The sequence below is a fragment of the Leptonychotes weddellii genome, chromosome 7, assembly GCF_054177405.1.
Source record: "Leptonychotes weddellii isolate Sample4059 chromosome 7, ASM5417740v2, whole genome shotgun sequence".
Classification (NCBI taxonomy): domain Eukaryota; kingdom Metazoa; phylum Chordata; class Mammalia; order Carnivora; family Phocidae; genus Leptonychotes; species Leptonychotes weddellii.
In genome coordinates this window covers 98,663,906-98,690,807 of record NC_138375.1, presented here as the reverse complement: position 1 = coordinate 98,690,807, position 26,902 = coordinate 98,663,906, and the positions used below count along the sequence as shown (strand labels likewise).

The 26,902-nt window shown below is 39.8% G+C and overlaps 1 protein-coding gene and 1 long non-coding RNA gene across 4 annotated transcripts in view; one reads left to right on the top strand and one right to left on the bottom strand.

Annotated features, from left to right (window-relative positions):
• Positions 1-1,560: 1,560 nt before the first annotated feature.
• LOC145722706 (uncharacterized) lies at positions 1,561-3,038 on the bottom strand. The gene is made up of 2 exons (XR_014147167.1): positions 2,408-3,038; positions 1,561-2,300 (listed from the first exon to the last, which is right to left on the bottom strand). It is a non-coding gene; the product is annotated as an uncharacterized LOC145722706 (long non-coding RNA).
• A 105-nt stretch (positions 3,039-3,143) lies between these two features.
• KIF2A (kinesin family member 2A) overlaps positions 3,144-26,902 on the top strand; it is a 75,048-nt gene continuing 51,289 nt past the window's right edge. For all 3 annotated transcript variants that reach the window (XM_006731228.3, XM_006731227.3, XM_006731226.2), the window contains exon 1: positions 3,144-3,412. In XM_006731228.3, coding sequence (XP_006731291.1) covers positions 3,349-3,412 — 64 coding nt within the window. In that variant the 5' untranslated portion in view covers positions 3,144-3,348. The remainder of the gene's footprint in view (positions 3,413-26,902) is intronic.

Sequence of the window (26,902 nt, the reverse complement as noted above, 5' to 3'; positions counted from 1 at the left end):
TTACAGTGAAGTTACACCAGTTTAATTAGAATTTAAATCGGAGTAAATTAAGGGGAAAGGGGAATCACCACCAAAAGGTCTAAAAAAAGAAAAAAAAAGTCTGCAAGAAAGTTCTGGGCAAAAGTGGACAATACTAAAACCAAAGACAGTCTCTGCTAACCCTACCTATTTTCTCCATTTGATCCTAGATCCACAAACTGTGGGAGTAATTGAGAATAGATGCGAATACTAAATGGAAAAGTTCCAGTTAGAAGATGTAGACAGGTACAGATAATCTGAGCTAAACTGGAGCCAAGTTGTACCTCTACTCTCCACCAGAGGAGCAGATGACTGGTTAAGGGGAGTGCGGGCTGCTGCCTCAAAACTCACTAGTTTGACAGCCTCTTCCTTGGAATAATCTCTTAAGGTTTGTGTACTAAAGACTCCAAAGCACAGACATTTTTAAAAAGAATTCCAGGCATAAAAAGGAGACTGGCTTGGTTGGATGAAAATAACAGTGATTTTTTAAAAACAGTTTATCAACTCAGGATAGGATAGGTCAACAGCAACCACTCTTACTAGGTTATGACTTGACAGAAATGATCATTGAGCAAGATTATTCTGCCAGAATGGCCTGGAGTGGGTAAAAGAATACAGACAGATGTGTAAAGCTCTTGCTCTCCTGCCAAATGTGAGGTGCTGAGGGTCAGAGCCGATGCCAACTGTGTTTCATTTTATGTCACTGGACATAAAATTCTAATTAATGATTTGAAGATCATAGTAGAGTACTGGCTTATTTTTTATAGGATGGTTTTACTTTGTTTTTAAACTTGTATTATACTTTGTAAGTATCAAAGCACTGCGGTGTTTAATTATTTCATTTGACACTCACAGAAACTTTCTGCAGTTGAGAGAATACTTTTCCAGCCTATTCTAAGAGGTAACAGAGATTCAGAGCAGTTTAACAAGTTAACTCATTGAACAAATGTCAGTGTGTGCCAGTCACTCTTATAGTTAGGGTTATATATTTTGCTAATGCCCGAGCTACAGTCAGAATTCTTGATCTTGATCTTGGATGTTGATGGAAACATAGCCTCATTGCATTTATTCAGGACTGTTCTTTAGGAGGCTACTTGCACACAAAGCCCAAGATGCAAGTCTTGGTAAATTTATATGTTGAGATGTACCAAAAAACATAAGCCTTTTGGGTATGACCTACAAAAGAAAGGTTTTTATATTTGATATGTGGTATGTCTCATACACTTTTTTATGGAGCAGGATCATATACATCTTTTTAAAATACCTTTGTATACGGATTAAAGGTTTAGACTCCTTAATTACATAACCCACAGGGTACAAGGTATGTGTCAGCAACCATGATAAAACATATTTTACGAAGCAATTTTAAATTTAAAAGCTGTACAGCTTGATTTCCTTGCATTCTGTAAAGCATTTTCAAGCAAATAAATAGATGCTTTACACCTCAGTCATAGAGACATCAGAGAATGAGTTCTAGTAGGCAGAACCCGAAGAGTTCAGATAAAACTCTTAAGATTATTTGAAACAAAAAACCACCAAATCTTGATTTGGTCAAATCTTATTTTGAAACAGAGGTTCTGAAGTGAGATTTACAGTAGTCATTTCTGGAAGAGAAAAACAGACAGTATGGGGCACCTGGGTCACTCAGTCAGTTGAACACCTGACTCTTGATTTCAGCTCAGGTCAGGATCCTGGGGTTGTAAAATGGAGACCCAGAAGGGGCTCCACGCTGGCCATCAAGCCTGCTTAAGATTCTCTCTCTCCCTAAGTCCCCCACACTCTCCCTCTCTTAAAAAAAAAAAAGTAGACGTTATTTTCTAAGTTGTCTACCCAGCGTTTTTTCCCCTCCCATATAAACTAAGAAACTTCATTCTTTTGACGAGTATGCCTTCAATATGTTCAAGTTACAGATGGAGTCCTGAGTCTTTCAACATTTTTTAGGGTCTACTTGTCTTGATTATTGGGCTGAAAATTCTAGGCGTGTGCATATATGCACATATGCACTTAACACACATGTATCTAGCTTCCAATTTTTAAATTTTAAAACTGTATATTTTTAGTTATTATTACAGAGAGATTAACAATGACTAGAGAAAATAAGGCACGAAAAGTGGGTTTCCTCCATAACACGTCTGAACGCTAGAAGCAAAAGTCACACTTTTGTTGGTTTCTACATGGTGCTGTAAACAGTTTCCATGTTCCTTGTCCACATGGTCTTCCTGCTTTCCCAGGGTGGAGAGTCTTTCTCTTCATGTTGATGTGGTCAGACTAGTCAAGTGACTCTGCAGAAAAGGCACATTCCTTAGTCAACCTTATGTTGTCTGCCCTCTGTCCTTGAATCATAGTTACTGGCTTTATGGACCAGAGCAAATAAAGTCTTGAACCCTACCTACAGCAGAGACTAGACACCAGCTTCGGATGCACCATAAACGGAACAGTCAAGGCGGCTCCAGCACACGGTTTATGTTTGAGTCGCGATGAGCTAGCTATAAGGCAAGGCCATGAAGAAGAGGATCTTCATTCGGATTTAAGGGTGGGTGACACCGCAAAGGTTTTTCTTCCCCTTTTCCGTAACTGGATGGGAAACCTTACTTGGGCCGGCCCCCCCTAAGTGGCAACACAGCTGACACTCTAAGATGAAACACTATGCCCGTTCTGTCAATGGCCGGTCCCTAAATTCACGTCGCTCAGCCCCACATTCCCACTCGGAAAGCCCACAACCAATAGGGCCCTTAATCCATTCCGGCCACAGGGACAAATCATGGAAGCCAGAGAGACAGGAAGGCACCAGCGCGCGGGTTCCCGCCTCTTCTAGGCCGCGCGCCGAAATCAAACCCGACCCTGGATCTCTCGGGGCGGTGCCACGCGCGCTCCGCTCCCTCCGCCGACCAAGCCACGGCCGACGCCCGCCCGCCCAGCCACGGAGCTGCGCGGGGGGGCGCCTCAACGCAGCGGGGAAAGGCTGGTCAAGAAGGAAGAGACGCGGGAGGCGCGCTCTGCGCAGGCGCGCGGCGCCCCGCCTCCCCAGCGTCGGCTCCCGGGCGGGCGGCGCGGGCCCTCCCACTCTCCCCCGCGCCGCCTGACGGCCCCGGCCCTCGCTTCACCCCGACGCCCCGGCGTGCGCGTCCTCCCGTCGGCCTGCAGGCCCGGGGCCTCCGCCTGCTTCCCTGCCGCTGCTCCTCGCGGCCCCGACTCGCGTTCACGCTGTCGCCCGGGCCGGCGCGGCCGCGGGCAACCGCTCCCCCTCCCACACCTACCCCGCCCCCTCCCCGCCTTTTCCGCCCTCCAGTCCCCCTCCCTCGGCCCGCCGCCGCTGCTCCAGATGAGGTGATGGCAACGGCCAACTTCGGCAAGATCCAGATCGGGATTTACGTGGAGATCAAGCGGAGCGATGGTGAGCCGCGCCGCCGCCCCTACCGGCCGGGCCCCGCATTCGGGTGTTCATGGAGGGGACGCGGGGCCGGCCGCCTCATTGATTGCTCCGCCGGGCTGTGGGGGCGGGAAGGCGGTGGCCGCGGCGCTTTTGTGTGTGGCGTGTGTGCGAGTGAGGCCGGCGTGGGGTCCGCCCCGGGTGCCGCTGCAGTGCGGGGGGCGGGGAGGGGCCGCTGGCGACGGCCTGGGTGTCGCGGCCGCATCTCTGGGGGTTCGGGCGGGTGAGGCGGACGGTCCCGGGACAGGGGTCCCCGCTCTTCCTGCGATCTCCATCCTCCCCGGGGAGTCCAGCCCGCGGGGCCGGGGGCAGCGGGCTTCTTTAGGGAGGACCCAGCCTCGCGTTTCACCCCGGCCTTTTCATTTTCCAGCAGTATCTCGGGGGTGGGGTGGGGTGGGGAGAGCGTGGAGACCAGTGGTTTCAGTGTTTAGAGAACCGACTACCGGCCCGATGCAGGGGGAAAAAGGCCAACCCTGAAGCTGGTCAGGCTTCTTCGCCTGTCGCTTCTCGAGCATGCCTTTTTTTTTTTTTTTTTTGCTAGTCCCTTCCTTGGAAGAAGGATGCGGAGAACGTCGTGCTCGGCCATGAATATGTGGGGGTGGGGGGGAGCAGTGGGAAGAAGTGTTCGATAAGCTTCTCAGAGGTGATGAGACTGAAAGGGAAGGAGAGGGATGAGCCTAGTCAACGCGATGCATTACCGAGAGGGTGGAGTGGGCGACCGGATGTTGATATTTTTCACACCGTCTGGAGAGGTAACTGAGAGAGAAGTGTAAGATGAGGTGAACATACATGCTTAATTCAAAAGAAAAGAAAAAGCCTTAGGCTTACGTATCTTTTATAGGCTCCTCTTGGGGAAAATGTTTTATGTCACTAGGTTGGGGTGTGGAGTGAGATGCTAGCCAGGCTTGGAAATAATTTATATTGTAAAGGAGGAAACGCATGGAGAGAGAGAAGTACAATTTTCTTTCAATTCGAATATTGGAAGAGCTAGAGATATGTAATAGGTGTGTGCGGTGTTCATGACTCCATCTCCCTGACACCTTTATTTATGGCTTTTTATCCTCTTGCCTAGTCAGTAGTAACGTTGCTATCACATCCACACCCTCCTGGTTTCTAAGCAAGTTTGACCAAGTTATGTGAAGCTAGGTTGACTTCCCTGTTACCTGTGTGATATATTGTTAGACCTCATATAGCTAATGATTTTTTCCCCTTATATTTGAGATAATTTGCATTAACAGCCGGAAACATCATTACCCTGTATGTGAAAAGATCACGTATACCGCTTAGAGCTTTAGTAGTTACCAGTAACACCACTGGGAAAGCGATGTCTCCTTTTCTTGGGTTGGGGTTTCTTTTTATTTTCTCTTCCAATTACCGTCCTTAAACAGTACTGTTACTGTCATTTCTTTTTTAGGTGAACGAGGGTTCACTGCATTCCAATGAAAGTAGGATTTGCATATAAAATTTGGGGGTGCAATAAAATGTGTTAAGTTCTTTACATTCTAAGCCTTTGTGATTGTAGGTGTTACTACAAAACATATTTAATTTAATTTATTTTTTTATCTTTTTAAAGACTTTATTTATTTATTTGACAGAGAGAAACACACCGAGACAGGGAACACAGCAGGGGGAGTGGGAGAGGGAGAAGCAGGCTTCCCGCGGAGCAGGGAGCCCGATGCGGGGCTCGATCCCAGGACCCTGGGATCATGACCTGAGCCGAAGGCAGACGCTTAACGACTGAGCCACCCAGGCGCCCCCCTACAAAACATATTTTAAAAAACCAGTATCATATGGCATTTGAAAGCTTTGTATTTTTTATTTTTTCTAAACAGTTTTTTTGTTTAAACGCATAACTTGAAATAATTTTGGTTCATTTTAGGGTTCTAGGACAGAGACTTTTAATAGTCTTTCAGCCTTTGCCCTTTTGCCTTTACCAGAAATCCAAACATATATATCAGAGCTTTGTGTTCTTCTATAGGTGCTAATAACCTAAAGTCACATTTCAAAGCAGTTTGTCGATTAGGTCATAATGGAAATTGTTACAATGTGTATTATCCCAACCTTTAGTCATATACCTATTTATGCCCCTCAGATGCATGATGGAATTGGTGGAAGGTAAAAGTAGATAACTTGAAGGGAATGGTCATTTGCATTGGATAGTGGTGTGTCATAGTAGAAAAAAAGATGCCTGGGAAACTCCCCACAAGCTTTCTTTTTTCACATTAAAGAAGCTGTTTTGTTTCCTTCCACTTCTATAGCACATCTGTATTGGATAAAACACTAGTGGTTATTGTAACAGAAATAAACTTTGTAGTTGGATGAGCACTAATGTAATGCCTGAGACAATGGAAATCACATGAGTGAAGAAGGACTGCTGAAGACTGCTATTAACTGGTGACTTGATGTTCCGCATGCTTCCTAATGGTGATACTTGTCCTTGTTTCAGAGCATGCTTCTCCAATCTGATGCTCATATAGAAATAAAACATATTCTGAGGGCCAACAGGTAAACTAAAATGAATTTATTCTTATCTTTAAAGGCCCTGCTCAAAACTAATCCCATTAAGTCTTCACTAATTACTAAAACCAGATGGATAGTCAGCCTCTGAATTCCTAAGTCATTCTGTATCATTCATGAGGCAGCATATTTCCTGAAGTATTAATATTTGGGTATATTTCTTTTAATATTATATTTTCAAACTGCACTGGAGGTGAGGTGGTGTAGAGAATCCAATTGAGGGATGGCAGGCTACCCACATCCACTTCAACCACAGTCAGGGTGTTATGGGATTAAAATACTTATAGCCTCTTCAGTTTCCTGAATTCATCTGTGTATCTCCTCCATGTGCCTAGCAGAGGTTCTTGCATATAGTTTTTGAGTGATTCATTCATTATTGGATCTTTGGTTTTCAAACATTTAAGTTAACCATTCTGATGACATCTTACCTGGAAGATAAGGTAGGCTATCTAGGCTACCATCTCCTTATTCTGCTCCACCCCACTCCATTCAGGCCTCTTAGTACAACATCCCCAGAGTTGACTGGAATTGAGTGATCTGCTAAAGCTAATCTGACATTTCTGGTATTCTGAAGTTAAAAATGACAGAGATCAGATGTACTGAGATTGTTCCCCACCACAAGCAATAACCTGTTACGAAATTAGACTAGTTTCTGGAATTGGATAGTCATGTATAATTTATTTTTTTGCATGTGGCTTCCTATTACCCTTTTGATTCAACTCATTTTTGGAATCCAGTGACTCTAAAACCTACACTCTTACTGTTACGTAGCTAGATAGCTTTTTTTTTTTTTTAGATTTTATGTATTTCACAGCGTGCACAAATGGGGAGTGGCAGGCAGAGGGAGAGGGAGAAGCAGGCTCCCCACTGAGCAGGGAGGCCGACATGGGGCTCCATCCCAGGATTCTGGGATCATGACCTGACCTGAAGGCAGAGGCTTCACCAACTGAGCCACCCAGTCACCATAGCTAGGTAGTCTTTATTGGGAAATCTGAAAAGCACTGTTAAAACATCTCTCACCTGTTTGACAGTGTCTGTAATTATCCTTTAGAGACTGGGGGAGGGATGAGAAATGTTTTGAATATTTGGAAGCTGCAACTCTGATGGGATTGTTTTCTGGGGTCTCTTAGTCACAGCATTGATATATGTGATCTGAAGAGAAAGATCAACCAGAAAGATCCTTGAAGTTAATCTAGTTTTCATTTTTATAAATATGGAAACAGAGTCCCAAGTCACCTTAAGGGACTTGTCTGGATTCTTACAGCTTGTAGTGGCAGCCAGGAACCTGTCTTGCATAGCACAGAAACCAGACTATCAAGAACTGTGGCAGTAAAGGGAGAATTCTGTTATTTAGGAACCATACACAGCTTTCTACAGCCCAATAAGGATGTGTAGGAAATTGCTTCTCAGTCATAGGGCCCTAGGGAGCAGTGTTATAGAGCCCAGTTGGAATGATCTGGTAAAAAGCGATAATGGTATAGTAACTAGAAGATCACAGTGTTGGTGAAAAGAATGCTTTAATTAAGCATCTGAAATCATGAAGGTAAAGATTTCAAAGGATTTATCGGGAATCTTGGAGTTTAGAGCAGGCAATCTTTAGGAAAGATTTTAAATGGCCTAATTCTCCTACCTATTTTGCCATATTTATTCTTTTGCTAGTTCATCTTTGCATGTCATATGTAGACTTTGGAGAATGGACTGTGTGAATGTAGGTAATAAAAATGAACAATGTAGCAATACAGTTGTTGTTTAGGTACCATTATGTGGCTCTGTGGAGTGAATGGAATGGGGAAATTTGTGGATTAATAATTTCCTTTTACATGGTAAGTAACATGATAATGCTTCCATATATGTATAGTTAGGCCTTCATAGTTTTCTTTAAAATCAGTTAGTTAACATATAGTGTATTATTAGCTTCAGAGCCAGAGTTTAGTGGTTCATCAGTTGCTTATAGCACCCAGTGCTCATTATATCACGTACCCTCCTTAATGTCCATCACCCAGTTACCCCATGCCCCCACCTCCCTCTGCCTAGCAACCCTCAGTTTGTTTCCTTTGATCAAGAGTTTCTTATGATTTGCCTCACTCTGATTTCATCTTATTTTATTTTATTTATTTATTTATTTATTTATTTTAAAAGATTTTATTTATTTGTTTGACAGAGAGAGACACAGCGAGAGAGGGAACACAAGCAGGGGGAGTGGGAGAGGGAGAAGCAGGCTTCCCGCGGAGCAGGGAGCCCGATGCGGGGCTCGATCCCAGGACCCTGGGATCATGACCTGAGCCGAAGGCAGACGCTTAACCACTGAGCCACCCAGGCGCCCCTCGTCTTATTTTATTTTTCCCTCCCTTTCCCCATGTTTACCTGTTCTCTTTCTTGAATTCCACGGATGAATGACATCATATGATAATTATCTTTCTCTGGTTGACTTATTTTGCTTAGCATAATACCCTCTAGTTCCATCCACATCGTTGCAAATGGCAAGATTTCAATTTTTTGATGGCTGAGTAATACTCCATTGTATATATATACACCACATCTTTATCCATTCACCTGTGGATGGACATCTGTGCTCTTTTCGTAGTTTGGCTATTGTGGATTTTGCTGCTGTAAACATTGGGTTGCATGTGCCCCTTCGAATCACTATGTTTGTATCCTTTGGATAAATACCTAGTAGTGCAATTGCTGGGTCATTGGGTAGCTCTATTTTTTTTTTTTTAGCTTTTTGAGGAACCTCCATACTGTTTTCCAGAATGCCTGCCCCAGTTTGCATTCCCACCAGCAGTGTAAGAGGGTTCCTCTTTCTCTGCATCCTTGCCAACATCTTTTGTTTCCCGACTTGTTAATTTTAGACATTTTGACTGGTATCTCACTGTGGTTTTAATTTGTATTTCCCTGATGCCGAATGATGTTGAGCATTTTTTCATGTAGGCCTTCGTTGTTTTCAAACAGTTGTCTAATTGGATCCTCACAAAAAACCCTATGAGGTAATGCATGATAGGAAGGTTGTAGATTTATCATTTTATAGGTGAAGAATCTAAGGTTGGATTATTTGTCAAGATCACATGTTAATTAGGGGCATAACCTCAACCAAACCCTAGGTTCTTTCACTCCTAGTTTTCTTTTTAAGTGTTTGTGGATGATGGTATGAAGTTGTATACTTTTTTTTTTTTTAAGATTTATTTATTTATTTATTTGACAGAAAGAGGGAACACAAGCAGGGGGAGTGGGAGAGGGAGGAGCAGGCTTCCCGCTGAGCAGGGAGCCCGATGTGGAGCTCAATCCCAGGACCGTGGGACCATGACCTGAGCCAAAGGCAGACGCTTAACAACTGAGCCACCCAGGTGCCCCTGAAGTTGTATACTTTTTGTACTTCAGTGGGTTTTTTTTTTTTTAAGATGTAAAAACCCCTGTAGTAAAATTTTTTTCTACTGCTACAAGAGGCTCAGAAAACCTACAACTGATAACATTGAATTAAATTTTCCGAATTGGTGAGATCATGAATTCTGACATTTTATTAACTATCAGGATAAAAATTCAGCAGTTTAAAGCTTTAAATTAAAGCCCTTTCCACTAGTCACTTGTTGCTTCTAGAATTATCACAGAAACCCAGGAATCTCTGTTCATTGCCTAGTCACTTGATTCTTAAGGCAAAAATTTTGGAACTCTGGAGAAAGGTTATGTGTCAACTTGTTTTGTGTGTCATAATTTTTTAAGATCTAGAAAATAACAAAGAGCTAGTTAAGCCTGTGTCTTGTTTAAATAGGGAAGGAGGCTTGAGTGTGGAATATCCGGAACAGGGTTCCTTGAGAGATCATCTGGACTCATTCTGTCACAAGTATACTTGTCATTAATATTATATTCATCTTTTGCAAAGCTTAATTCTCGGATTCAGCCATCTACTTTGCTTTTAACACCTCTGTCCTGTAACCTAAAATAATCTTTTAAGGTGTTTGTTTATTTTGAGATCATACTTCTAATAGAATAGATACGGTTTTTAAGCCTCAGGTACAACTCATTTTCACTCTTCTGGTCCAGTGTAGAATTAATATAGGTTACGTTGCCCTCCCATCACATCGTATCTCTTTTGATTAAAGTAATAAAAATGGTATTATAGTGCCTAAGTGAAAATAAGCATTAGAACCTAACCATCTTAAACATTTAAGGGCTTGATTACACATAGTGGATACTGTGCCATGTACTTCTATAGAGAGCTAAATAAATTCAGGTTCATGCTTATTGGGATTTGTCTTGTGAAAACTTGCTCAAATGAAATGAAATATCATTTCATTGTTGGTTAATCTTTTTTTTTTTTATTTAAAGATTTTTATTTATTTATTTGACAGAGAGAAACACAGCGAGAGAGGGAACACAAGCAGGGGGAGCGGGAGAGGGGGAAGCAGGCTTCCAGCTGAGCAGGGAGCCCAATGCGGGGCTCGATCCCAGGATCCTGGGATCATGACCTGAGCCGAAGGCAGCCGCTTAACCGACTGAGCCACCCAGGTGCCCCGCTTTGTTGGTTAATCTTAAGTTAACTTTTTGTTACTGTCTCCTGGGAGTAAAATGGGTAGGGAGGTGTCCCTTTTTAAAGTTGTGCTTGTAAATCTAGTCTTTGCCTAGGGCTCTCTGGTTTTGGTACTGCTTATTTTTGTTGTTGTCCACTACAACCAACCTTGCAGTCCAAGTGGGTATTTACTAGAGAGTGAGGATGTTTTGGTATATAGACCATAAGTGATTATGCCAGATCACAAAAGTGTGATCTCATAGTTTTTTCTTACTGCAGATTTAATTAAATACCTTTTTATTAATAGCTTATTATATGTCAGGCATTCTGATAGGTGTTGGAGATACAAAAAAGAATAAGGCACACACAGTTCCTGCCTTCAAAAACAGTAAATAAATGATTGATGTATAGTATGGTAAGTACCGATAGAAGTATGCTGTTCTGTGTGTACCTGATTACCACTTCCCTTTTTAGGTTTAGGCTCTTTATTTAGACTCTTGAAGTTAGGAGTCTTCTGGAAATGCTGTCCCTTTCACCTCCTCTGCCGAAGACCAATATCCATTATCCCTTACGGTGTGCTTTCCTGATAAGCCCATATTCATCCTCAAAATTTGTCTTAATACAGTACCACCAGTCCTTATAGCCCCTGTCACTTTACTGAAATTGTCATTATTTGTTATTACTGGCCTATTTTCTTTTCTCTAATACCCGTCTGAGTTTTAACTTTATGACTTTTTACCCTTGTTTTGATACTGAAGGGAATCCGGTTTTTTCACGTTTACATTTCTGGTAAAGGAGCCGTGGCATCAGGTTTCTGTCGAGATATCGGGGTGCTTGTAGACACAGGGACCAAGGTAGGGGAGCATGAAAACTGGTCGACCACCTGCAGGTACTTGTATGTAATTTGGAAACAACTCTCCTCACACAGTGTGGCCAAGGGACTGGAAGAATCAGACACCTCCCTGGGCTATATAAAAAAAATTTAAAGGAAAGACGGGATCAGGATGGGACACATTTACAGTAAAATTTGCAAGGTGTCTACACTATACAAAGAATGACTTTTTGATTATAACTCTTGGTCAGCATTTGTCTCCTCAGCTTCATCCAGATAGCTTGTGTCTTCCATACTGCCACATGAATTCTGTTTGTTTCTTAAAAATTGAATCCGGGTGTTATTCTTGATACCTGAAGGGATTTAACATTTGCGCCCTTTATAAAGTCAGTTGCTTCCCTAAATATGTTAACGGCCAGTATCTTGCTTGGATTTCATGACAACCCTGCAAGGTAAACAGTATTTTACCCATTTTGTTGAAGAGAAACCCTGGGCTCAGAGTATATAAATCACTGTGAAGTGTTTAAGCCTTATGAAGGGCAATTTCACATATTTACATCATATGCATTGGTCAGGACAATGTGGTAAGTGTATTTTAGTGGTGTGAGATACAGATATGTTTAGAGAACATTAGATAAATGTAGTTGTGGGAGTTCTGTTTCTAAACTGGGTAGAGTCTGTATAGTGGTTTCACAACCCTGGCTACTCTTTGGAATCACCTGTGGGACTTTGAAATTAAAAACAACCAGACATAAAAAACAGCCCCCTACCCATCACATCCAATATCTGGGTCCTTTGCATAGAGAGTCTGTTTCAATTGGCCTGATACGGAGCCTGAGCATTAGTATTTTATTCTAAAAATTTAAAGCACCCCCTACATTGATGAAACTTAACTTCACACATACAGGTGATTTCCCTGTGCACCCAGGGTTGTGATCCGTTATTTTAGAAAAAGTAGCATTTCCTAATAGTGATCTGACAAAATTTCATGGAGAGTGAAGTTTTAATGATCAGAAGAAGTTGACCAGTAGATTGCCATGGGGGGAAGGAGGCATTCCAGGCATGTAGTACAACATGTGAGAAGTCCCTGAGCTGGAAATGGAGGGCTGTCAGGTAAAAGGCATTAAAAACAGGTAGAAGGGAGGGTGATAGAAGAGGAAAATAAGGAGGGAGAAGTAATCTGGGACACCTGATTGAAGACTTGAAAACAAAGGTAAGGTAAGACTTCTTGGAATTAATTTCTAGGACACTTGGAAACTACAGTAGGACTTAATCTCTAAGAGCAGTAATAGGAGTTAGCTAGTGATTAGTGATAGATTAGAGAGAGAATAATACTGAAAGTGAGAGCTGGCAAGGATAAGATTGCATCAGTCCAGGAGGGTGAGCAATGGTTAAGGAACAGATGAGATCCAGCAGCCTGCAAAAAGAATTGATGTTATATGGTGGTACATCATTTGTGCTGAATAAAGAACAGATATGTTGAAAGGAATGGACTTAACATTTGGAAAGTCTGAGTGTAGATTATAAAATCTCTTATGTTTAATCAAGCTAATCCTATTCATGAATATTTTGTAGAGGACTGTAGAGCCTAGGTACAATGTGATATCAAAGAGAGCATCCAACTCAGGCTGTTTATAGTTTTTGCCACTAGTATCTTTAAAGTAAATGAGCCTAAGGTATGAGTCACTTCCAGTAAATGTTTATATGTAGAGCAGGAATTTACTTAAGCTATAACTAACTGCTTTGCTTACTTAAGAAGACTCAGTTAATAGTGTATTAGCCAAAACCCTCTCAGAATTCATGGAAGGGAATGGGAAGGAAAAACAGCACTTAAAGGATGTAACTTCAGCTTTTTAAGGGATGAAGGGTTTTGATTCTTAAAATACAGCTACTCTCTTTTACTTTTCCTTTGCTCTTATTTTTGTCCTATTTTTTCTGCCCTGGCTTTCACCTTACCTTTTCATCCTTAAGATTCTGAATGTCATTTCATCATTTAGAATGTCTTAATTGCTATTGCAGTTTAGGACTTAAAAAGAAATAAGTGAGGGATGAATAGAGCACATTGGATTTTTAGGGCAGTGGAATTATTCTCTATGATACTATAATGGTAGATACATGTTATATATTAGTTAAAACCCGTAGAAGATGCGACACCAAGAGTGAACCCTAATATAAACTATGAGCTTTGAGTATTAGTACTGCGTCAGTGTAGGTTCATTGATTGTACAAGTGTACCCAGTGTGGGCTACTGATGATAAGGGAGGATGTGGGTTTGTGGGGACGGGGGGTTTGCTCAATTTTTGCTATCAACCTGAAACTGTTCTAAAAAATAAATTTATTTTAAAAGGGGGGTATGCACACGTTAGGTGTTAAAAGTTAAAGCTGCTTTTGGAATAATGGACCAATTAATGGCAAGAATTTATAGTATTTTAAGAATGAAGTTCTTATTCCATATAGGGTTATAGTTAAGGTTAACTTTTGCTCTTCATTTTTGTTATGCTTAGTCTGTTGGCCAATATGAGAGATTTAGGGTTTGTGGGCACAATTTTTAAAATGAGCTGTAGTGCAATGAGAGGATTGAAATATGCTTGGCCCATGGACATTTTGAGTTTATAGGTAAAATGCTGTGAAAGATATCCAAGCAGTGTGTCTAGAAACTTTATTCTTGAGGTGAGCCAGGGTTGAATTTAAACAAGTGTTTACCTGTTCTAGTTATAAAATAGGGAATTTCTCTTGTATGATAAATACATGAAATCTAATAATGTTTCATCTTATGGAAAGTGAGTTGGGAGTACAAACAGCATTAAACTTTTTTGGGGAGGAGGTAGTATTTTTAAGCCTTTAGCTTACTGTGGACGAAAAAGAAATGGATATAGTGATTTACCAATATATGACTTTTAGGAATGGAGAGCAAATTAGAGGCCCTAATTAATGAGGTAAGTCTTAAGAATTTAAACACAGACAACTCTGATGAAATACTGCTATAGGTCAAACTTGCTTTTATTTTTACAGTGAGGAAGTTGACTTGTCTAAGGCCATACATGAAGTAAGTAGCAAATAGATTAGAGCATAGATTGTCTGCCTCTAAATTCCTCTACACTAATGCCTTGGAGTTCTTTGTGTACTGTGGATGTTCCAGGCATTGGAAGTCAGATCATTAAGTAGTGCTTTCATTTTTCTTTCTATGGTATAGATTGCCTTCAGGTGTTTTTTATTAATTCAACTAGCATATGCCGTATGACCATTATATGTCCCTTCTTCTGATGCCTTTGAGGGCATAGAAATAGGATTTCTTCCTAGTAAAGACTACTTTGTCAGTTATAGCAGACTAGTAAATAGCTGTGGCACTCAGTCCAAGTGCCCTGCGGCTTTATGATTTCTTTTGAAAAAAAAATTTTGGTCTTTGCCAGTCTCTGCCATTGTGTGAGTTTAGGCTGTCCTTGCTCCCATGACCTTCAAGATTTTAGACAAGGGCATATGTTTCATTTGAAAGAATTTATTAGATGAGCAGCTATACTGTGAGGAAAATACAAGAGATTATAGCAACTTGCTAGGAGTCCGTTGGCATAATTGATGAATTTGGGAGCCTCTATAGATTCAGTCATCTTTATTTATTTTTTATTTATTTATTTATTTTTTATTCTTATGTTAATCCCCATACATTACATCATTAGTTTTAGATGTAGTGTTCCATGATTCACAGTCATCTTTATTTTTATAAAATTGTTGTTTGAAATTGTTTGGGGAATAATGTATGGGTTGCATTTTTACCATCCACTCCCCCCAATAGCTGATAATTGAGAGTTGACTACAGGATGACCCTAAATATCTGTGTATTTTCTTTGTATGTTCTTTAGGGTATACTTTTATTAAGAGTAATACATTGCTTTTAACCTTACATGTTCTTTTGGGTTTCATTAAGAGCCATTCCTTAACTAAACTAAAAGTAAATAAAATATTTTTTCTTCCAACCCTCAGACTTTTCCTTCTTAATCTTTGCAGGTGTTCTTTCTCTCTTTATTTTATTAATGTTGGTGTTCCTCAGGGCTTGATCTTTTTTTTTTTTCCAAAGATCTTATTTATTTATTTGACAGAGAGAGACACAGCGAGAGAGGGAACACAAGCAGGGGGAGTGGGAGAGGGAGAAGCAGGCTTCCCGCCGAGCAGGAAGCCTGATGCGGGGCTCGATCCCGGGACTCTGGGATCATGACCTGAGCCGAAGGCAGACGCTTAACGACTGAGCCACCCAGGCGCCCCATCAGGGCTTGATATTAACCTTGCAGTACTTCTCACACAGTAATCTCTCTCTGAGTGAACTAAATGCTTCTCTTCAGCCTTGGCTGGCTGCAGATAGTACTCTTTGTGTATCTAATGGATTACTGAGTATCTCCATGTGGCTGTCTCATGCATACCTCAAATTCAGCATGTCCAAAATTGGACCCATCACCCACTGCCTGACTCAGAAACCTAGATGTCTTCCTTGACTCCTTGGTGTCTCCTAACATCATATCCTATCCTCAGGTTCTCTTAATATAACTGCTCAAGTACCTCTTTAGTCCATATGCTTTTTCTATCCCTCTACTATAATCTTGGTGAGGCTAGCATTATGTCTTCCCTGAACTATTGCAACAAATTCCTAATAGGTCTCTCCACGTTCGGTTGATTGTTCTTTCAGAATAACATTTCAAACATATAAATTTGACGCCCTGATCATCTGCTTAAAACTTTTTGTCACATGCTCTCTCTGTTACCCTTTGGCTAAAGCCCCACTCTAACATAGCTTACTCTAGACCCTGAACAATGTGACCTCCCTCTCCAATTTGATTTTTTGCAGCTTATTTGAGGCCCTCCAGACATACTGAACTCAACACTCCACTTCTACCTCCCTAATCTGTGTACTGTTGTTTCCTTTTGTCTCTGTTAAATATTCTATTCTTCCTTGATTCCTAGATTAGGATAGGTCCCCTGCTTTGTGGTCTCCGAGTCCCCTCTGTTTATTCATCAAAACTCTCATGGGATTGTATTACCTGTTTAATTGTCTTTGGTAAAACTCAAGTCCCATCGTATCCTTGGTGCCTAGCACAGGTCCTGTTCATGCTTAGTAAATTACCTGTTTTTTTGAACCAATGATTAAATGAAGCTCTAGCTGTGCTGTTCTTCACTGCTCTATTCAGAGTTGCACATTCTGAAAAAAATTTGATTTGTGGTCATCTTCAGAGCCTCAAGAAGTATGTGTCTTTGCTTTTAATGTACACTTTTAACTTGCTTTTTAAATTTAATTACCTGTTTTGAATAATAATACAGTCCCATGGTTAATAATTAAGTTCCAAAGGATATATATTAGAAAGTCTTTGTCATATCCCTGCCCCCTAGCCACCTGAGTCTTCTCCCAAGAGATAACCAGTATTTCCAGCTTCTTGTATATGTGTGCAGGGATTTGTTTTGCATTTTCAAGGAAATATTTGTATATTTGTACTTATATGTAATATAGATATTTGTAAATATGTATTTTTATGTATGTATATTTATATTTGTAAATACATATATTTTCTCTACAGATGGTATATTATACACACTGGTGCTTCTTAATATTATTTTCATTTAATAATGATATCTTGGAAGAACCTTTGAATACATAAATAATAGTCTCTATGGCTGTCTTTTATTATTGGTTAAATATACCACTATTTAGATTGTTCCCAATCTGTAGCTCTTACACAGCCAGTACTGTGTAATCTTGAACTTTTGTCATTTTTTGCATATTGATGACTATATCTGTTGGATAAGGTCCTAGAAATAGAATTGCTGGGTCATAGAATTGTATTTTTTTAATTTCAGTAGATCTTGACAATTTGCTTCTAAGAGAATACGTGAATTTACCTTCTTATCTGCACAAGTGCTACTTGTCCACAACAATGTACAACATACGTTTTTGAGATTTGCTAGCTTGGATTATAGAGTTTAGAATTTATAGAGTTTAGTAGAATGTTTTCTTCTGAAGTTAAATGGCCCAGAAAAGATAACATACTTAATTTATGAAGTGTTTATGAGATCCAGACATATAATGAAAAGCATTTAAGTTCTAGTGTTATGATAGCTAGTATAGAAAAACAAGATGCCATGTATTATTAAAAGTTTTTGAAAAATACACATTACTGTTTTTAACCTAGTAAACTTGAACAGCATTACTAAGTAATAGATTGGTATTTTTCCTACTCTGAACACAGTTAAATATATTTGTGCTAATGAAATTATTTCCCTGTATTTCTTCCAGTTTGTAGTTGGTTAACTCACTTAAGTAGATTGCCTGATTATTCGAGGCCACATCAAGGAACTAAATCTCTTAAATCCAGTTAGTCCCTGTTCTTTTACTGTTCCAAATGCCAGCTTTTGACTGGAAGGGTAGTTGGGTGAAAGTGTGTGTATTGTTTATTTGTTCATCAACCAATATGTATTGAGTATTTTAGGCAGTGCACTAGTTGAGTATAAAGCAATGGGAAAAATCCACAAAAATATGTCTCCACATGGAGCTTTCATCTGTACAGAGAAAGTGGAAGATGCACAGCTATGCCACTTAATAACTTGTTCTTTTATTAATGGAGAGAAATCACATCAGCATGTTTGTTGAAGGGAAGAAATCAGAGGGATGAGAAGAGACTGAAAAGAAAGAGCAAGGAAAGATTAATCAGTATATCAAGATTTTGGAGAACATGGATCAAGTGATCCTTAACATGACCTTTGAAGGCTTTATGTGATCAGGCTCTTAACCTTTCTTCTGTGTCACCTTACACACTTACCTCCTTGCTCCCATTGCTGAGCCTCACTGACTTTCTTTTAGTGATTTTTACTGCCTCAGAGCTTTTGTACAAACTCTTCCCTTCACCTCAGATTTTCTTGCTGCCCACTCTGCCTGACTCAATTGCTGCTTTTAGTTCTCAGCTTAAATATTATTTCTGTACTTGTCAAAGGGGTCTTTTCTGACTCTGGAATCAAAATTTGACACTTTATGTTTTCTTAAACTTTGTCACACTTTGTAAGTATACATTTATTTTTGTGCCTTTTTTTTTTTTTGAAGCCATATACCAAGTCTCTGTGGTTCTCTACTATAAACTTAGCATCTTGGAGCACCCGGGGCTGGCTCACTCAATTAAGTGGCCGGCTCTTGATTTCGACTCAGGTCATGATCTCAGGGTCCTGGGATCGAGCCCCGCATCAGGCTCTGCACTCAGCGGGGAGTTTGTTTTCAGGATTCTCTCTCCCTCTGCTCCTTTCCCTCCCTTCAAATAAATAAATAAATCTTAAAAAAAAAAAATAAACTTAGTATCTAGTATGGTATCTGGCACATAGCAGGCATCCATTGAACATTGAATGAGTTATGAACTTAACACCAGCAATGAATAGATTAACCATGTCCTCACATCCTCAATAATTTTTTTTAAAGATTTTATTTATTTATTTGACAGAGAGAGAGTGAGAGGGAACACAAGCAGGGGGAGTGCGAGAGGGAGAAGCAGGCTTCCCACTGAGCGGGGAGCCCGATGTGGGGCTGGGTTCAGGACCCTCGGATCATGACCTGAGCCGAAGGCAGATGCTTAATGACTGAGCCACCTAGGCGCCCCACATCCTCAATAATTTAAAACCTTTTCAAGGTTTTATGGATTAGGTGTGGGGGGAAGGCTGAATAGGCAGAATTGAGAGTTTTTAGGGCGGTGAAAATACTGTGTATGGTACTATAATGGTGGGTACATGTCGTTATACACTTGTCCAAACTTATAGAACGTATAGCACCAATAGTGCTATATTCACGTATAGTGAATCATGATGGGCTTTGGGTAATTATGATATGTCAGTGTAGGTTTATCAGTTATAATAAATGTACTAGCCTGGTGGGGGGATGTTGATAATCGGTGAGGCTATGCATGTGTGGGGCCAGGGAGTATATGGAAAAATCTCTGTCTTCTGCTTAATTTTGCTGTGTACCTAAGACTGCTCTAAAAACATTAAGTCTTTAAAAAATAAAACATGCTGTATTCTAGGAATATACCCAAGAGAAGTAGAAGCATCTGTCCATGTGATAACATGTACATTAATGTTTATAACATTATTCGTAATAACCAACAGGTGAAAACCCCCAATGTCCATCAGCTGATGAATAAACAAATTGTGGTTTATTCATGTGATGGGATATGACAACATAGACATTGAAAACATGTTTAGTGAAAATAGCCACTTGCAAAAGACCACATTATATGATTTAATTTATATGAAATGTCAAGAATAGACAAATCTCTAGAGACAGAAAGTAGATTAATGATTGCTTATGTTGGGGAGGGGGCTGTTGGAGGAATGGGGAAGTTATGGCTAAAGGATATGAAGTGTTTTTTGGGGGTGATTAAAATATTACAAAATTGGTGATGATTGCAAATATCTGAATATACTAAAAACCATTAAATTTTATACTTTTAATAGGTGAATTGTATATTATGTGAATTATATCTCAATAAAGTTTTGAAAAAACTTCATAGGCAACAGTGGGGAGTTTTATTTAAACTTGTATTATTACTAATAAAGGTGAACATTTTTTATATTTTTTGTCAATCGTAGTACTTTTTGTCTATCTCTTACTTTTTAAAACTTTCCCTGGGGGCACCTGGGTGGCTCAGTTGGTTGGGCGTCCCAATTCTTGATTTTGGTTGAGTTGTGTTCTCAGGGTTGTGAGATCGAGCCCTATGTCCGGCTCCGTGCTCAATGGAGAGTCTGCTTGGGATTGTCTGTCTCCCTCTCCCTGTGCCCCTTCCCCCACTCACATGCAGACGCTGTCTCTCAAATAAATAAATCTTGAAAACTGTTTGACTGGACTTGATTGTACTATGTTATCTGAGTTTTCTTTCTACTTCTTGATCTATTCTTCTTAATCTCTTTTCTAAGTTCTTGTTCTTTGTCCACTTCTTAAATGTTGGTGTTTCCCAGTGTTCTATCATTGGTCCCTTCTATTTCCCTGTGTTTTCCCTAGTTACTGTGATTTACTTTTTTTTAAATTGAGATAGAATTCACATATAAAATTAACCCTTTTTAGGCAATAAACTCAAAGATGAGACGAGATTAATCTAAAAAGCTTCTGCACGGCAAAGGAAACCATCAACAAAATGAAAAGGCAACCTATCAAATGGGAGAAAATATTTGCAAGTCATATACCTGATAAGGGGTTAATATCTAAAATATGTTAAGAATTCAGTATCTAAAAACCAGACAATCTAATTTAAAAATGGGCGGAGGCCCTGCATAGACATTTTTCCAAAACACACATACACATGGCTGTTAACCAAGAAGACAAGAAATGACAAGTGTTGGTGAGGATGTGGAGAAAAGGGAACCCTCATGCACTGTTGGTGAGAATATAAATTGGTTCAACCGCTGTGGAACACAGTATGGAAATGCCTCAGAAAATTAAAAATAGAACTATCATGTGAGGGGTGCCTGGGTGGCTCAGTTGTTAAGTATCTGCCTTCGGCTCAGGTCATGATCTCAGGGTCCTGGGATCGAGCCCCGCATCGGGCTCCCTGCTCAGCGGGGAGCCTGCTTCTCCCTTTCCCACTCCCCCTGCTTGTGTTCCCTCTCCTGCTCTCTCTCTCTTTCTCAAATAAATAAATAAAATCTTAAAAAAAAAAAAAAACTATCATGTGATTGAGCAATTCCATGTGTGGTTATTTATCCAAGGGAAATGACACCCAGCTAGAAAAGATATCTGCACCCCCATGCTCTAAGACATGGAACAACCTAAGTGTCCGTTGATAATGGATGAATAAAGAAAATGGAATGGAATATTTTTTAGCCACAAAAAGATGAAGGGAATCTTGCCATTTGTGACAACATGGATGGACCTTGAGGGCATTATGCTAAGTAAAATAAGAGAAAGAGAAATACCATATGATCTCCTAAAATGTGGAATCTAAAAAAACAAAAACTGAACTCATACAGAGAACAGATTGGTGATTGCCAGCAGTGGCGTTGAGGAGTGAGCAAAATGGGTAAAGGCAGTCAAAAGGGATAAACTTCCAGTTGTAAAATGATCTTGGGGATGGAATATTCATCATGGGGACTATAGTTAATAATACTGCATATTTGAAAATTGCTAAGAGTACATCTTAAAAGTTCTAATCACAAAAAAATGTGTAGCTATGTATGATGATGGATATTAACTAGACTTATTGTGGTGATCATTTTACAGTATCTACAAATATTGAATCCTTATGTTGTATGCCTGAAACTAATATAATGTTATATGTCAATTTTTTCAGTAAAGAAAAAAAAAAGAAAAGAAATCCAGATGAGGAAAACCTTTTTCACCCTTTTAAAATACACAATTCAGTGATTTTAAGTATACTCACAGTTGTTCAACTGTTATCACAGTCTAATTTCAAAACATTTCATCACTCCAAACAAACCCATACCCATTGGCAGTCACTGTGCATTCCCTCCTTCCTCCAACCCCCTAGCATCCACTACTTAATTTTCTGTCTTTGTGGACTTGCCTATTCTGTACACTGTAAGTGGAGGTATGCCATATGTAACCTTAAATGTCTGACTTCTTTCACTAACCATAAACTATGCTCAAAGTGTATCCATTTTGTATGTTTCAGTACCTATACCTGAATAATATTCCATTTTACTTACCCATTTGTCAATTGATGGGCATTTGGGTTGGGTTGGGTTGGGTTTTTGTTTGGGGGGGGTGTTTTATTTTTGTGTTTGTGTTTCTTTTTTTGTTATGCTATTTTGAGTAGCACACATGTTTTTGTGTGGACATATGTTTTACAGTTTTTGGGGTATATACTTAAGTGTGAAATTGCTGGGTCATACGATAACTCTGCTGAACTTTCTGAGGAATTTTCATACTGTTTTCCATGGCTACACCATTTTGCATTCTCACCGATAATATTTGAGGGTTCCAATTTTTCCACATCCTTGCCAAAAAACTTGTTGTTGTCTGTCTTTTTTATTATAGCCATCCTCCTGGTTGTGAATGTCCTTATTAGCCATTTGTATATCTTTTTTTTTTTTTGAAAAATGTCTCTAGATTCTTTCCCATTTTAAAAATCAGGTTTTTTGTTGTTGAGTTGTAAAAGTTCTTTATATGTCTGGATATTATTTCCTTATCAGATACGTGCTTTGCATTTTCTCCCATCCTCTGGATTGTGTTTTCCCTTTTTGGTTAGTATTCTTTGAAGCACAAAAGTTTTTAATTTTTTGAAAAATATTTATTTGAGAGAGAATACGAGCAGGGGGAGGGGCAGACTGACAAGCAGATTCGCTGATGAGCAGGGGGCCTAATACAGGACTCATTCCCAGGACCCTGAGATCCTGACCTGAGCTGAAGTCAGATGCTTAACCGACTGAGCCACCCAGGTGCTCCCAAAAGGTTTTAATTTTGATGGAGTCCAATTTATTCATCTTTTGTTGCTTGTGCTTCTGTTGTTCTAAGAAACCACTGCCTAATCTAAGGTGTGATCTGCTTTTATGTCCTTTTACTTTTATAGTCCTTTCCATGACCTGTATCACCTAAAATATTTGCATACGTTCTTTGATCTTCACACTCATTCTTCACCTTTCAACATAGAGAGCAAATTAATTTAGCATTTGTGAAAAATACACTGCAGTTTGATAGAAGATGAATAAGGTCTTAGAATATAATGAAATCTTAGTCTTGAAGTTGCCTTTGTTACCAGAATTGAAGGATTGCTAGAGTTGTCTCTTTTGTGTGTAGGTGTGCATATCTCATATAATGTGTCTCAGATTTAAAGAAATCCTAGTAAGCACAGCATGAAACCAGGCGGGAAGAGATACACGGGAAGTGGAGTTTAAACTTGAACTATGGTAAAGATGATTTGTTTTGGTTACTTTTGTGATCCTCTATCCTTAATTACTTTAAAACAGATCAATGGCATGGGTTTCATTTGATTAAAAACCCTTTAAGTTGTACTAAAACATCTGGGAAAAGAAGAAAAATAAATGCATTAGAAGGGATTGTTTTTGAAGATTTTATTTATTTGAGAGAGACAGTTTGAGTGTGCTCTCTTGCGAGCACAAGTGGGGGAGGGGCAGAGAAGGAGGAAGAAGGGAGGGAGAGGGAGAGAATCTCTCAAGCAGACTCTAGTGCAGAGCCCAATGTGCTGGGTCTCACAACACGGAGATCATGACCTGAGCTGAAACCAAGAGCCAGATGCTCAAGCAAATGAACCACCCAGGCTCCCTAGAAGGGATTAAAAAAAAAAGAGTGAAAAACGCATAAAATTGTTATCTCTAGGGGCGCCTGGGTGGCTCAGTCGTTAAGCGTCTGCCTTCGGCTCAGGTCATGATCCCAGGATCTTGGGATCGAGCCCCGCATCAGGCTCCCTGCTCCGCGGGAAGCCTGCTTCTCCCTCTCCCACTCCCCCTGCTTGTGTTCCCTCTCTCGCTGTGTCTTTCTCTGTCAAATAAATAAAATTAAAAAAAAAATTGTTATCTCTATACATATTGCAGTAAATATGGGTGATTGATATCTGAGATTTGCTTCTAAATAATCCATTTGTAATGGTGGGATGAAGGGCATTAGGATTGGCCATGTGTTAGACATTTATGAAACTGAATGAAAGGTATTTGGTGTTTATAATGTATATGTTTGCAATTTTTCGTAACAGAAAAAAATATAAATAAATAAAATAAAAACTTTTTAAAAAATGTCTCTTGAGACCATATCTTTCTCTTGAGTTTCAGGTCTCCCATCGAGATATTTCCACATGGATTTCCTGCCAGTATTTCAAATGAAACTCATCAAAAATGGAATCCATTGTCTTTTATCTCCATATTTCTGTATTTACTGTATTCCTTATCTTGGGTAATGAAAACACCATGTACCTGGTTTCCTTAGAAATCTCAGACATTGTCAACTTTCCTAATTTCTTGAAGATTTTTGCTCCTGACTCACTGTTACTATCTCCTATCCTATTCCTATCATATTTTTTAGTAAATGCAATATTCATATATAGGTGATCCTTCCATTACTCTGGCCTCTCAGTTCTCTGAACTTCTTTCCTTCCTTTCAGTGATCCTGGCCCTTGGCCTTAGCTCACTCACTATATATCCTTACATTTCCCTGCAGTCTCTCCATAATCTCAGCTCCAGGCATGTCCCATTTTTTCAGTCACCACTCTATATTTCCAGCATATTCCTTCTAGTACCCTGATTTCACTAATCTTTTGACCCCACTAGGATTCATATTCCTACTACCTTTTATTGTTCCTTACTTCCTCTCATGTCCTTAATTACTTATAAGCACTGTCTCATATGTATATTCCCTTGCCTCCCCCCCCCCTTGATTGGCAGATCACACCCTCACATATATTTTAAACCTCCTTGTCCTTGCTTAATTGTCTGAAATTGACTGAAGGGGAAAAATTGTGTTTATGCTGACTGACCACAATTTAAATTTGTGGTTGCTTTTTTTTGCATGAGCAATCATTATCTCTAGCCCATTCACTCTTTCTTAGCTGACTTTTGTCATAAAATCCTTAGTGTTTATTTACTCACCCACACTCTCAGCAGATGGCCTTGCTTGCCATTTACTGCTGAGAAATATAAGCACTCAGAAAAGAGCTGCTAGTCTTCACATCTACCCAAGTACCAATATCTGCACCTGTAACTCTGCCTTCCTTATTTTGCCATGAATAAACTCTTTCGGTTCCTATGTTAGGCCATTTATCTCCACTTGTGCACTAGATCCTCTCCCCTTTTCACCTTCCCAAAGTTACCTCTCCATCAGTCCATTCTTTGCATCATCAATATTTTCTTCTCTTCTGAATCATTTTCATCAACATTGGAATGCTGTTATTTCAATCATCTTAAAAAAACAAACAACCTCTTTGTTCTCATTTTCACTTTTAGGCATTTGCTCTTGTTTTACTTGGTAAGGTTAACAGTATTTGACACTGTTGATTCACTCTTTTCCCTGAAATACCTTCTTTACTTGACTCCTAGAATTCCCATGTTCCTGATTTTTCTTAATTTCCTCGTGCAGCTGCTTCATCTTTTTTGCTGTTATCTCATTATCTCTCTCTGACTTTTGTACACTGAAGACCAGGTCTTCCACCCACATTCTCTTGGTGATCACATCCACTTTCATTGCCTTTAATACTTTATCATTGGTTTCCAAACCTTCTTTAATTATTGCCCTCCTCCAAAGAGCTGTTTGAGACTTTTTTCCCCTAATTACACCCTGCCATGAAATTTTAATACCATATATACTGTTTATATGCTATGGCCCTTTGGAGAACCACAGGCTATTGTAATATCTAAGATGTCTGCTTCCAAAGAACCAGTTTTTGCCTTTTTGGGAGCAGTATCACTCCTGTAGAGAATGCACGATCTATATGCTGACAATTCTCAAGCTTTTATCTTTAGTTTGGACCATCTTGAGTATGTACTATATACGTGGACACCCTGTATCTCCAGTAGATGTCCAGCAGATATCTCAAACTTAATTTGTACAAAACCAACTCATACTCTGACTTTAACCTAGCTCCATAATGAACTTCTGTGGCTTTACATTTCTTTGCATACCTTTTGTTCTAGCCATATTGAATTTTCTATTCCATATTTTATCCTACTAGTAAAAGGGTTTAAAGTAGTGATCAACTATTTTCTTAATCCACATTGGCCAGGCATTGAAAATAGAAATATTCTTGGCTCAGAGCATCTATCATCATAGGCTTCCATAGGTAGGGTGGAGCAGAGATTGTATTAACAAATTCCTGGGAGAGGTAGTGACATTGCAATCAGGGATTGGGAATTCGGCACACTGCAGGAAATGTGCCCTATCTTTATATCCCCTTTCCCTTCTTTTTTTGTAATTTTTTATTTAAATGAAATTTAGTTAACATGTAGTGCATTACTAGTTTCAGGGCAAGAATTTGGTGATTCATCAGTTGCATATAACACCCAGTGCTCATTACATCAGGTGCCCTCCTTAATGCCCATCACCCAGTTACCCAATGCCCCCAACCCACCTCCCCTCTAGCAACCCTCAGTTTGTTTCCTATTTGCCCCCCTCTCTGCTTTTATCTTATTTTATTTTTCCTTCTCTTCCCCTAAGTTCATCTGTTTTGTTTCTTAAATTCCACATATGAGTGAAATCATTTGGTATTTGTCTTTCTCTGATTGACTTATTTCCCATTGCTTAATACCCTCTAGTTCCATCCATGTTGTTGCAAATAGCAAGATTTCATTCTTTTTGATGGCCGAGTAATATTCCTCTCTGTGTATATGTGTGTGTGTGTGTGTGTGTGTGTGTGTGTGTGTACATTTATCCATTCATCTGTGGATGGACATCTGGGCTCTTTCCATAGTTTGGCTATTGTTGACATTGCTGTCATAAAATTGGGGTGCATGTGCCCCTTCAAATCACTATTTGTATCCTTTGGATAAATACGTAGTAGTGTAATTTCTAGGTCATAGGGTAGTTCTATTTTTAAGTTTTGAGGAACCTCCATACTGTTTTCCAGAGTGGCTGCACCAGTTCGCATTCCCACCAACAATGTAAGAGAGTTCCCCTTTTTCCGCATCCTTG